Here is a 13,797-nt window from a genome sequence, read left to right as displayed (position 1 = left end):
CATTCTACAAGATAAGTTGTCCCCAAATATGTATTTTATAAGAAACATACATACAGTCTGTTGACTGTATGTAGGCATTATGTAGTCTTAAACAAAAAGGGAAGTTAACTTTATTCCTCCTAGCCTTCTGTGACATACCATTCTATTGATTGAATCAAATTTTACTTTCTTGGTCTAAATATTTTCTTTTGTATTTCACCAGAATCTTGAGCTCAATGATGACACTGTTCTGAATGAGATCAAGTTAGCAGACTGTGAGCAGTTTCAGATGCCTGACTTATGTGCCGAAGAGCTTGCTGTTATCCTTGGAGTCTGGTAAGTTGATGACTGGTTTGACTACCTCACATGTTTGTTCTCTTGGGTTTAGGGAAATTTTTATTCAAGAAGGTCCCAAGGTTTTGGATGAATAGGGAATCTGGTAAGTGCTCATGAAGATAGGGAATTCTTGGGCAGCCAATTAAAGAGTTAGAGATTAGGAATCTCCTGTGAGTTGTATCCTTATTCTGCTCTGTCCTTTATGAACAGAATTTTAATAGAATTACTTTTTAATATTATAGAACCTTGTATGCAATAGAGAGTTTTTCTTTTTTTGTATTTTGAAATAATTTTTAACTTAAAAAAATGTTGCAAGGGAAGGGCAGTGCAAAGAGCTTTCTAATATGATACTGTCATCCTTGACAAAATTTAGTATTTTTCCAACAAATATTAATATTTTGGTACATAGCCACAATACTGCTTTCAGAATCTCAAAAGTTAATCCAGGTGCTGTGGTGCACTCCTATGATCCTAGTGACTTGGGAAAATGAAGCAGGAGGATCACAAGTTCAAGCCCAGCCTTAGCAACTTAGTGAAACCCTGACTGAAAATAAAAAATTAAAAAAAAACTGGCCATATAACTCAGTGGTAAAGCACCCTGGATTCAATCCCTGGTAACAAAAAAAAATAAAATAAAATAAAACAAGAACAACTGAAAGTTTCTATTTATACTTTACAGTCTTTTAATTTTCAGACCCCATTCTGTTTTTGCCTTTTGTCTTCATAATCTTCTTTAGAACAGATGATGTAGTCTAGAACATACATGTTCCTTTAGTTTTTGTCAGTCTGTAATAGTTCCTCATATTTGCTTGACTTTTATGATTTTGACACTTGACATTTATAAGCCAGTTATTTTGAGTTTCCCTCAATTTGAGTTTGTCTGATTTTTAAAAATGATTACACCTTATACATTATTAGCAGGGATATCAGAGTTGTGAAATTTTGTGGTTCTTCTTGTATCCTAGGAACTGGAATACAACTTCCATTTGTCCCGCTGCTGGTAATATTCACTTTGATCACATGATTAAAGTGGTGCTTGCAGCAAGGCACAGTCCTCTACTCCCAGTGCCTCTGGAGGCTGAGGCAGGAGGATTTCAGGCTCAAAGCCAGTTTTAGCAATGTAGTGAGGCTGTAAGCAACTTAGTAAAACCTTGTCTCTAAATAAATAAAAAGGACTGGAGATTAATAAATAGGGTTGTGAGATGGTTCAGTGGTTAAGTACTCCCCCCAGTACCAAAAAAGAAAATAAGAGAAAAAAATAAAGTGCTTACTAGGCTTCTTCTACATGAAATTATTCCTTTTTTTTCCTACCAGAAATTGACCCCAGGGGTGCTTAACCACCAAGCCACCTCCCCAAATTTTTCTATATTTATTTTGGGATAGGGTCTCCCTAAGTATCTTAAGGCCTACTTAGTTGCTGAGGCTGGCTTTGAACTAGCGATCTTTCTGCCTTAGCCTCCCAAGCCACTGGGATTATGTATAGGCTTGTGCCACTGTGCCCAACTGAAGTTACTCTTGTTTTGAAGGGGAGGTGCTGGTGGTTGAACCCAGGGCTTCGTGCATGCTGGGCAAGCCTTCTGCCATTCAACTAGTTGGGCTGGGGAGCCCAACTTATTAATTTTTCCTTTGTAATCAATATTTTGTAAGAAGGTCCTTTTCACAGTATAAATATCACATTTGCCATTAAGAGATTTAGTAATGTTCAAAGTAGATATCACAAAAGTATAATACTGAGACCAGTTAAATTAGTAATAGAACATTCAGGAAAGGGAGCATTTGAAGAAAATTTGTTCTTTTAACTCAGTTGGATTCATCCTTTAGCATTTACCTCCTGGCCATTTTCTACCTATATACTAGCAGTAGGTCTGCATTTATGCAAAAGTTAAATTCATTTCTGCTGTCCCCTTTACTTGATTAAAAGGGACCACATATATAGAGAGTTGTTTCTAAGTCTGAGGCAACAGTCCAATTACATTATTTGATTCTGGTGACAATATATGTTTACTACAGAAAAGTTACTAAATTTATTATGATACTTAATATAACATGAGTAGCAGTGACTGATGAACAATACTGTGTGCTCGGCATTATAAACATGTACTTTCTCTTTATAACATTGTCTCTTACAAACATTCTAATAACCCTAGAGCTTGTTATTTTTTCCATTTTCCAGATGGGAAAAGAGGGTGTACATGCCTAAGTGACTTGCTCAAAATTACAAAGTGACAATTAGAATTTGAATCCAAGTCACCCCCTACCACCACTTTGGTATTGGTGATTGAACCCAGGGGAATTTTATTTTCACTGATCTACATCCCAAGCCCTTTTTAATTTTTACTTTGAGATAGTCTTGCTAAGTTGCTAAAATCGGTCTTGAAGTTGGGATCTTTTTGCCTCAGCCTCCTGATAGCTGGGTTTACAGGTGTGTACCACTGCTCTGACTGAATTCAAGTTTTAATGACCCAAAATTTGGAGTTTGTTTTTATGTTATTTAAAAAAAAAATTTTTTTTGGCAAATTTATAACTGTCAGCTCATTAGTATATTAAATCAAACCAAGTAAAGTTGCTCCCAAGCATTCTGTTAGTTGAACTTGAGCTATATTGAAAGAGTTGAAAGAGTTCTAAAAACCAGGAAAATGCTTTCCTCTAATACTATTTTTCTTCCTAAATAAGACATTGATGGAATCTCAATATATAAGACAGATAAAAATGCTGAGTGGATTTTATAGGCAGTTTAAATTTTCATTGTTTGATAGAAACTACTTGGTTATTTTCTGAATCTTAAAGCATTTGAGGCAGTTTATAAACTTTTGGGTTAGAACATCAATGAACTGATGATTTGCATGGATAGAGTTGCCGCAGGGATTTTATTTTTATTTTTTTCACGGTGCTGGGGATTGAACCCAGGTCCTTGTGCCTGCAAGGTAAGCACTCTACCAATTGAGCTATATCCCCAGCCCCTACCATGGGGATTTTAAACAGTGATTTTTGTTGCAGTGATCTGATTCCTGTGGCTACCAACCTTTATGGAGAGGTGACTTGGACATTGTGGTGGACTGGGTTGGTTTGGAAAAGAGACTTACAAGAAGGTGCATTTTTATACTGTAGATTAACTCGGCAGCAGGGATAGCTTCATGCTCCTTCCTTAGATTCTTGCCTTTCACTGGCCTCCTACCTGAAGACCAATTGCTGACACTTGTCCAATGTCTCTTATTCCTTGGGATACTTGAGTGCTTCTATGTAAAGTTTTTTTTTTTTACAATACAGCCATCCATGAATAATTCAGATGACTGAGGTAGGAAAGGGTAATTTGCTTTTAATCTAATAGTCTGATTTTCAGGTTTACGTTGTAATATAACATATTATGTTAAATAGTGATGACCTGACTTAGTGTCTTCCTTCTGTCCTTGGATGGAACCCAGGGCCTTGTGGGCTACCCTTTCCATCCCCCGTAATACTTATTTGTAATGAGCCTGTAACATTTCACTTTTATCTGTGTACTTTATGTAATGCATTATAGGATTGGAATATTTACATGAAAGATGAACATTGATCCGTTTTAGATAAGGTTCTTATCCTAGAATGACTTTTTGTTTATTCATTAGAATCATAGCGCCTTAGAATGGAAAGGACTTTAAAGGGTAATTGGATCATCTTGCTACCTGATGCTTTGTGCAGTCAAACTAGAAGTGTCTTAAGAGTATATTATGTGGGGCTGGGATTGTGGCTCAGTGAAAGAGCGCTCGCCTAGCACATGTGAGGCACTGGGTTCCATCCTCAACACTACATAAAAATAAATAAATAAAGGTATTGTGTCCATCTACAACTAAAAATGTTTTTTCAAAAGAGTGTATTATGTGTATATGTACATGTATGTTTGTTATTTGTTTTAAATTACTTCATAATTCATTCTTTCCCTATTTTTTTAACCAACAAAAGTGGATTCATTTAAAATTATTATACAAACATTTCATGCTCATTATGAAATCCTCAAACAATATTGGAAATTATAAGAAAGTGTTACTATTTTATAGGGTGATATTTTCTTTTCATTCTTAATATATATAATATTTACACAATATTCCCAGGCATTCCTAAAGTAGTTTACATAATATATAAATTTAAGTTATGTAGTATGATAATAAAGTGGATATTAGTAAGCCCAACACCCAGTTAATAAATAGAAGATTGCAGATACCACTGGTACAACCTGTGCATTTTCTGCATCCCATCCTTCTGCCTCTTCTCTAAAGAAAATGCTATTCTGGCTGGATGCAGTTTCACACATCTATAATCCCGGTGACTCTGGAGGCTGAAGCAGGAGGTTTGCAAGTTCAAGATCAGCTTCAGTAAATTTGTGAGCCTGTCTAAAAATAAAAATCTAAAAGGGCTCGGGGTTATAGCTCATTGGCAAAATGTCCCTGGGTTAGATTCCTGCTACCTCTTTAACAGCAAGAAAGAAAATGCTGTCCTGAATTTTGTTGTCATTTTTTTACCTTTAAAATATTTACACTTAGAGCTGGTTGCTGTGGCACATGCCTATAATCCTAGTGGCTCTGGAGGCTAAGACAGAAGGATTGGAAGTTCAAAGCTAGCCTCAGCAATTTAGCAAGGCCCTAAGCAATTTAGTGAGATCCTGTCTCAACATTAAAAACGTGGCGGGGCTGGGTGGCTGGGGATGTGGCTTGGTGTTTAAGCACTTTTAGGTCAATCCCTGGTACCCCCCCCCCAAAATATATAGGTGTGTGTGTGTGCGCGCGCGCGCGCGCATGTGTTTGTGTTTGTGTGTATGTGTTTGTGTATATATGTTTGTGTGTGTACATATGTATACATACATATACACATATTTAATCTCATGTTTTATATGCCTGTAAGTCAGTTGCTTCATTTTGCTAATTTTTCAGCTTTATAAATGGTGATATTTTGACAGGTAGTTCTGTGTGAAGTTCTTTCTTTTACTGTGTTTTTATGATTCATTTCATTATTTGTAGCTTCAGTTTAATTCGAAGTGTAGTGTTCCTTTGGATGGATACATCACAACTTGGCATTTTCTTTTTGGACATTTGGATTGATTCCATATTTTTCTTGTTACACAGTATTATGAAGGATATTTATGTATGTCATTTCCTGGACCACCCATTCATTATTTCTTTGGGTTTTCTATCCAGGACGGAATTACTGAGTTGAGGATATGTGAATGTTCACTTTATAAGATAGTGCCAAATTGTTTTCCAAAAATGATTCTACTAAGTATACTTTTATCAACAGGATTTTAGAATTCATATTGTTTTCCTTTTGTGACAACTTAATTTTTACTTATCTAGTAGTTATAATAATATTTTTTGTGCATAAATTGAGTAAATAGGAATGTGTTCAAATATATAAAACATAGCTGTTCATTTTGCTTTTAAAAATTGCATTTCGTTATCTGCAACATGCAATTTAGAATTCAAATGCATTTGTTTTTAATTCAAAGCACAAATTTTCAAAAGAATAACCCAGTACATAAGCTAACTGAAGAGGAGCTGCTGGCATTTACATCAGTGAGTAATGTCTTTTTCCTTCCATTTTGCTCATTTTCCTTGTAAGTTATTTTTCTCTGGTCTGCCATTACCTTAGATTGCTCATATTGAAACACTGCCACATAAGGAACTTAAGGAGAAGAAATCTGAGTCATTTTAGTTTCCAAGCCACATTTCTTGCTGCTGTCTTAAGCATAACCATTTTTCTTCGTAATTGCTTAGATTTGAAGGCCATGACCAAATATTGCTTGTTTGTGTTTTAATCTCAGGGCCTATTCCATTGTCTTGCATATAAAAGGTGCTCAATAAATATCTGTTGAATGAATTAATTAAGTAACGGGACCACAGCAACCCTTGCCTAAGACTGAGGGCCATGCCTGCATGGGTGTGGTGATAGAGCACAGCGCAGGGGGAGGGGAGCATGGTTGTAGAGACCAGAGAAGGAGGGAGTGTCAAGGCATGGGGTGCTCCTCAGCCTTCAGCAGCTGGAACAGTCAGGGAAGAAGTGCAGAGAGGCTGTGGGATTTGACAGGAGACCCTAGCTTACCACTACCATGGATAGTCATCTCATTAGAGAGAATTAGGGAGGAAATGAACTGTAAGAAAAGAAAGCTGCTAGATAAACATCGTAGTTGAAAATTGGCAGTGAACAGGGAGGATGGGGGAGTGGCTATTTGAGGATTCATGATCAAAGAAGTTTTCCAAAGAAAAGTGTGTCACAGAGAAAGGGGTTGGTCAGTGTCTTTTTTGACTTTATGGATTAAAAAAGGATACTTATTCTGTGTTTTTTCTTGTGTGTGGGGGGGTACTGGGGATTGAACACAGGGCCTCTTGCCAGAGAATACATATTCTTTAATGAAGGAAGATATGATGAATGAAGAATGATGTATTTTCTTTAGTGATACAAGTTGCTTAAGTTATATCACTTTTTCAAAGGTATTTTTTAAATTCATAAGTAATCAAGTTAGAATCCTGATTTTTTTGTTATTTTTCAGATAAGGCAAAAGAAAGAATTTTATCTAGAAGAAAGAAAAGCTAGCTTGTTTTGTATGTAATATAAATTTTGCAAATCACAGTTTTCTGTACACCTCTTAGAACTGGTTAGATGTTAGTTGTGTATGTCTTCTGGGTGCCCACTTTTTTTTTTTTTCCCACTTCAGTATTCTTGGTTATCTTATATAATGTGTTTTAGGTAACTACGTAGAAATGTCCCTATTTTATTCATTATGTATGCTATAAAGAATTTGTCAAGTAAAGTGATAAAATTGTTTTAAAAAAGCATATAAAAACTTATGTACCTTCCATTTATTTATTCAGCTAGTCTATTAAATAGTTAATATATACAAGCATCGTAATGGTCTTTGGGGTAGAGCATTTAACACAATCTTCCAGAGTTTACATCAGTTTACATTCTTGTGGGGAAAATACACAGTAGACAAAGAGAGAAGTAGATCTTTAATAGAAGGGCTAAGGAGGAATACAAAGCAAGGCAAAGACTAAGAGCAGGATTCATGTGGTTGTTCTAGACAAGGTCATCTTGGAAACATCTCAATGGGAAAGATGACATTGAACACAGATCTCTCTGAATTGGAGTATAGGGGAAGCATACAGAGGGTCTGTGATGGACATGGCCCGAGTCATCATAGACAAGTACAGAGCTGAAGGAAGACATGTCTAGATTACAAATGACCTGAGGCTTGTGTTTTCTTCTGATAGTAAATTTGGGTGTTGCATGTAACAGGAAACGTTCCTGCTGGTGTCCCCTAGGAGGGTGATTAGTAGTAACAGCCTCTTGAGATTGGTCACATAAACAGTTCTTTGTGGTGTGTGTGTTTTCCACCCCTGAAAAGACTCACTTTTTCAGCACTTTTTGCGAGTGAGGGTATTTCTCTTTTCTTTCTTTAAACCTTTTTCTTTTGCTAACCTGTTCTTGTTCCTCTGTATTGTGAGGTACTCCTGAAGTAATTAACTCTGATGACTTCCAATGGTAGGTAACTTATCACTCCTTGCTTGCAGTGAAGGTCATAAATTAAGTTTTCATTTCCCCTCAAGGGAGCTTTATGCTGCATAATTTTTCTGCTACGTCTTCTCCAGCCCTCTCCTCAGTCAGAACTGATCTGACCTCTTTTGGGGGAAAGTTTTTGGATTATAGAGACTCACAGTGCTAGGCCTAACTTTTCTAAAGAGATGAATTTGTTAATATCAAGTAAATCTTTGATTTCTGAGAAGCAGGGCCAGAAACTTAGATATGAAAAGTGCTTTTAGGTACCCCAGGGATACTCTGGGCTCTGCACTTGTTCCTTCCTTTTGTTTTTCTGTCCTAAAAGAAGCATACAAAATATTCAAGATAAACCCAAATCTGCCTTCATTAACTCTTCCTTTTATTTGTCGGTCCTTCCTTTCCTCTTCCCTGTTCTTTGTGCATGGTACTGAAATGGATAAGATAATAATTTAGAATTGGCTTCTGCTTTCAATGAAGAAAGAAACTTTATGTATACAGTTGACCCCCCTAGGTTCTGCATGCATGGATTCAACCTGTCATGGATTGAAAATATTTGAAAAAACAATTTTGTCTGTAGTGAACATATTCAGACTTTTTCCCCTTGTCACTACTCCCTAAATAATACACTATAACAACTATTTACATAGCACTTACATTATCTTAAATAATTACAGTGCATGGGGGTATATGTAGGTTATATGCAAAAAATGTGCCATTTTATTTAAGGGACTTGAGCAACTTTGGATTTTGGTATTTTCAGGGAGCCTTGGAACCAATCCCCCATCAGTCCCACCAGACAATTGTATCATATAGCTCAAGAGTGAGAAAAGAGGGATCACTTTTACATGCTTTCTCATTTCTATGCTCTTGAACTTTTTGTCTGTGCCTCTCTTTTGGCAAGGGTTGTATTTTGGCATGTTTTATAATAAATGGTGTATATGACTTTCCATTACCAGACTCCCAGCTTTGGTGACTGGACTCTTCTTTTCTGGATATTTTACATGGCCTGGTACAGTGCTTCAATGCTTTCCTCCTAGTTGATGCTCAAAAAATGTATGCAGAAAAAGAGAATGAATACAATATACTGTAACCTTTGAAAAGTGTTGATTTCTCTTCTGCAGCTGCGTTGCTCTGCTTAATTCCATCATTCAGGTAGCACTGCATGATGGTAAGGATGGCTACTTGTTTCACCTTTCTCTTCTATAAAATGAGGGAAGGGGTAATGTGCCCCTCCTCCAAAACTGAAAACTTGTTTTGAGGATCCAATTGTGCAGTGTAAACTAAAGTACTCTGGAGAAGGTCTTGCAGCATTTGGTGATGAGCCTGGCTGTCTGCATCCTGGTTTCTTGAACGCATTCCTATTTTCTAGCAGCCTGAGTGGGTAAAACCTGTTTGGAATTGGCTGTGGGTATGGAAGAGAAAAGAACAGGGAGAACAGGAACAGCATACTCTTTCTTGCTGTGCATCTCTTTGCCTGCTCTGACAGCAACATGGTGACTGGGACTGGGGTTGTGAACTACTGGAACCTTGAAATGCCTTCCTCTGTTGACAGAAAAGCAAGTACAACAGAAATTATACTATTCTTGTTGTTGCGGGGAGCGGTACCATGGGTATTTGGCATTTGGTAAATATTTATTGAATAAACAAATGATGGCTTATTGGTCCTGAATTTTGTTTAGTTTTAGTGAACTGTCCAAAAGTTTACTAAACTAATGGTGACTCTCCTTTTTGGAGATATTTTTGCCAGTGTTTTCATGTTGGTTGAACATGTTGAAAATATGTACGATATGTTGGGAAATGTTTTAATTCAATAAAGTCAGACGCTTGGCCTGAGAGGAGTGCTTTCCTTGTTTAAGGTTGTCATTATGTGGTGCTATTCCTGAGAAATTACTTCTACACATTTCAGGAAAACTGACTGAGTCATAGTAAAAATAACCCATATTGTTTTAGAGAACCATTCATGTTGTATCAGCTTGATAATTTAAAATGAACAGTGAGAGCTACGTTATTTCCTTTCAGATGAGCCAAGTCAGTGACATTCACTAATGTTTTTAATTTCCTTTCATTGTTGAAAATGGGAACAATTTAGTTAATTCATACAGGTGTTTTAGTTTTCATTGGCAAAATTTCTGTTTAAGTGTGAATTGATATTGGCAGCTTGCCTCTCACTGTCTGCCAGAAGCTCCAAGGTCGCTATAAATGAAAGAAGGAAAGAGTCCTTTGGAAGTTTCACATAATTTGATGTATTTTCTCTTTCTGCCATTGATCCCATCCCTTCCCTTTCTTTCCCTTCCCTTCCCCTTTTCTCTTTTCCCCCTTTTCCCCCTTTCCTGTCCGTTTCTTTATTTTTTGAGACAGAGTCTTGCATTGTTGCATAGGCAGGTGTTAAAACCTCTGTGCTCAAGCAGACCTCCCACCTTAGCCTCCCAAGTGCTGGGATACAGGCATGCACCACCCTTCCTAGCTCTGCTATTGATTTTAAATATATGAGTATATATTTAATATATACTCATCTATGAATGTAAAATAGTTGCTAACCATTTTTACAGATTAAAATGATCACCTTTTCCTCCTGGGAAATACTCAGTTTAAAATTTTAGTTTCTCTAAGATGGGCAGTATAAATTAGTGAGTTGGCAATGTTACTTATGATAGTTTGTGTGACTGGAGTCAGTTACTTTAGAGGAACCTCACAGCACCTACGAGCAAACACAGCAAGACCCGAGCAAGATAAAGAATCCATGGCTGTGCCCAGCAGAGTCAACCTAGAGAAAAGACAACGTGAAGAAAAATCCTCAATAACAAACAGAAAAATGCCAGTTTTAGTGAGGGAACAGCTTCATGCTGGGTGATCCTCTGCTCTGTCCTCACCTCTAGTTCTCTCCGATTCAGGACTGACCTGAGGACTGATCTTTTCTTCCCCTACAGTTAACTGAGTCTTAAAGTTAATGCTTTTTTACAAATTTCCTTTCCAGTCATGTTGGAATGACTGTTATTGGATTGAATTCCTATCGTGAATAAGAACAAACCTGGATAAAATATATGAAATAGCAGTGTATCACAAGACAAATGAGTCATGACTAAGTAGTGTTTATCTCAGGAATACAAAATTGGTTTAATGTAAAATAGTGCAATTCACTTTATTAGTATGCTGAAGGAGAAAAACCAAATGATATATCTAAAACCAAATGGTATATCTAAATTCAACTACATGAATGATGATACTAAGTGTTAATAGATAAACACTCCAAATAATGGGGAAAAATGCACGACACAGCTCTGTGCTCCCTAGGAAACATAAAGACTTAGGCTGAAAATAATTGGGTGGAAAATAACCCATAAAAACAGCAATATAAAAAGACTTGATTTCAACTTTAATATCAGATGAAATGGATTTTGTTTCAAAACATATTTCTAGAGACAAAGAGGACTATTTCATAACAACGGAAGATTTAACAGGAAAATAGAATGATCACAATGGGCTATGTGCCTAATAATAGCTGTACATACATGAAATAGGAATTAACAGAATTAGAGTGAGAAATAGATAATATCATAATGATAGTTGACACTTTTAACACTTCTTTGACCTCAATGGATGGATTAAATAACAAAAACAGTAAGTATATGTTGGGGGCTGTGCCATGTTGGCGGCGCCGGGATGGCGCCTGATCACATCGGCAGCGAGGAGGTTAATTGACATAAGCACACTCAGGTGATTTTCTAGTCCAGCACACAATGTATGCGCATGTGTTCTCCAGCACTAATTGCCTGCTCAGAGCGTCTCGCCTAATCTTTGCGTAAGAGGCGTGGCCCTGCTCTCCGCCTCCTGGAGGTGATATAAGCGTAGACGGAGCGAGGCAGACACAGCAGCCATTAGCAGAAAAGCAGTAGAAGAAGACACGCACGGAAGCAGCTAGGACACACGCGCGACAAGTATATAAGTAATTTGGACAACACTTATCAATCATCTTGACCTAACTGATGTTTATAAAACAGTACACTCAGAATACTTGCTCTTTTCAGGTGCACATGATGTGTTCAGCAAGACCATTATGCTGAGACATGAAACACATGTCTCAATGAGTGAGTAAATAAAAATGACACCATGTGGAGTATTATGTCTTTCCACAATGGAATTAAATGATATAAACAGCTAGTAGATATCCAAAAATCCTCAAATATTTGGTCCAGACAGTTAAACAACATACTTTTTCCATGACTCAAAAAGGAAATTTATGTGTAAAAGTCACTCATCAACCTAAATCATTGACCCCAATGTTAGAAAATTTTTCTCCTATATTTTTTCAAAGTAAAATTTATCCCAGTACGCTGGGGTAGTTTGCAGTTTTTAGCTAAGACACTAAGTATATGACCCATAAAAGGAAAAAAATGATAAGTTGGACTTCATTAGAGTTACAACCTTCTGTTCTTTGAAGGACAACATTAAGAAGATGGAAAGACAAACCACAGACTGGAAGAAAAAAATTCACAGTTCATGTACAAAGGTCTTACTTCCAGAATAAAGATCTCTTTCAACTTAGTAGTAAAGGATAAACCAACCAATTAAAATTGTATGAAGGATTTGAATAGACATTCCAACAAAGATACAGTTGTCTGTGTGTTCTGCATCCATGGATTCAACCAACCTAAAATAAAAAATAATTGGAAAAAATTTGCACATGTACTGAACATATATAGGCTTTTGTCTTATTATTTCCTAAACAACACAGCACAATTATTTACATTGTGTTAGGTGCTATACATAAGTTAGAGATAAAGTATACAGGATGATGTACATCGGTCTTATACTAGTACTACATCATTTTATATAAGGCACTTGAGCATCAGTAGATTTTGATATCCAAGGGTATCCTAGAACCAATTCCCGACAGGTACTGAGGGACAACTGTATATTAAAGGTCAATGAAAGCATCAGAGATGTGTGATATTATTAATCACTGGGGAAATACAAATTAAAGGCATAAGAACATACCACTGTATACCCTTAAAAAAGAACATGTAGAGATCTGGAACTCTCATACTTTGCTGGTGGCAATATAAAATGGTACAACCCACTTTGGGGAATTCAGTTTGGTATTTTCTCCTGAAGTTAATCATCAAGTACATCTCTGGATATTTGCCCACAAGAAATCAAAGTATATATTCCTACAAAGACTTAGACACAAATGTTCATGGCTGTTTTATCCATAATAGCTTAAAACTGGAAATAGCCCAAATGTCCATTAATAACTGGACATTATAATCAACTGAAGTATATCTATCTAATGAAATAATATTCAGCTATAGAAAAGAATGAAGTATTGATAAGTACAACATGATGGATCTCAGAAACAGTTTTTTATGGGGGTGGAGCAAGTACTGGAGATTGAACTCAGGGGTACTCACTGAGACACATCCCCAGCCCTATTTTGTATTTTATTTAGAGACAGGGTCTCACTGAGTTGCTTAGTACCTTGCTTTTTCTGAGGCTGACTTTGAACTCATGATCTTCCTGCCTCGGCCTCCTGAGCCACTGGGATTACAGGCATGTGCAACTGCACCCCGCTTAGAAACAGTATTTTGAATTAAAGAAACCAAACTGCCAGACTGTATAATGTAATTTTGGGATAGAGACTACCCAGTCATAATGACAGAAAATAGATTACAGATATGTTGCAAAGTGATGCCTGGGACTTTCTGTATTGATGGAAAATTTCTATAACTTGATTTGGTAGTGGTTATGTAGGTATGTACATTTGTCAAAAACAGATGGCAATCTACACTAAATGAGAGTTTATTTTATTCTATCAATCAAGTACTTCCCTAGAGGGAAGAATGTATGTGTGTTATTTAGAACTATAATATTTAAGATTAATCAGTTTATCAAAGTAGATTTTGTATTTCAGTATAGATTTTGTCTTTGTCATCAATTCCAGAAATACAATAAAAAATACTC

General features: G+C 36.5%; 1 protein-coding gene across 1 annotated transcript in view; it reads left to right on the top strand.

Moving 5' to 3' along the window:
• Positions 1 to 13,797, top strand: part of TTC27 (tetratricopeptide repeat domain 27) — a 233,296-nt gene that overhangs the window by 40,637 nt on the left and 178,862 nt on the right. Inside the window, exons 8-9 of the mRNA XM_079109989.1 lie at positions 203 to 315; positions 5,792 to 5,858. Of these exons, the coding sequence (XP_078966115.1) occupies positions 203 to 315; positions 5,792 to 5,858 (180 nt within the window). The remainder of the gene's footprint in view (positions 1 to 202; positions 316 to 5,791; positions 5,859 to 13,797) is intronic.

This window comes from Sciurus vulgaris, assembly GCF_902686455.1.
Source record: "Sciurus vulgaris genome assembly, chromosome: 14".
Lineage (NCBI taxonomy): Eukaryota > Metazoa > Chordata > Mammalia > Rodentia > Sciuridae > Sciurus > Sciurus vulgaris.
Note: the sequence above shows the minus strand (reverse complement) of the source record. Positions and strands in the feature narration are given on the sequence as shown.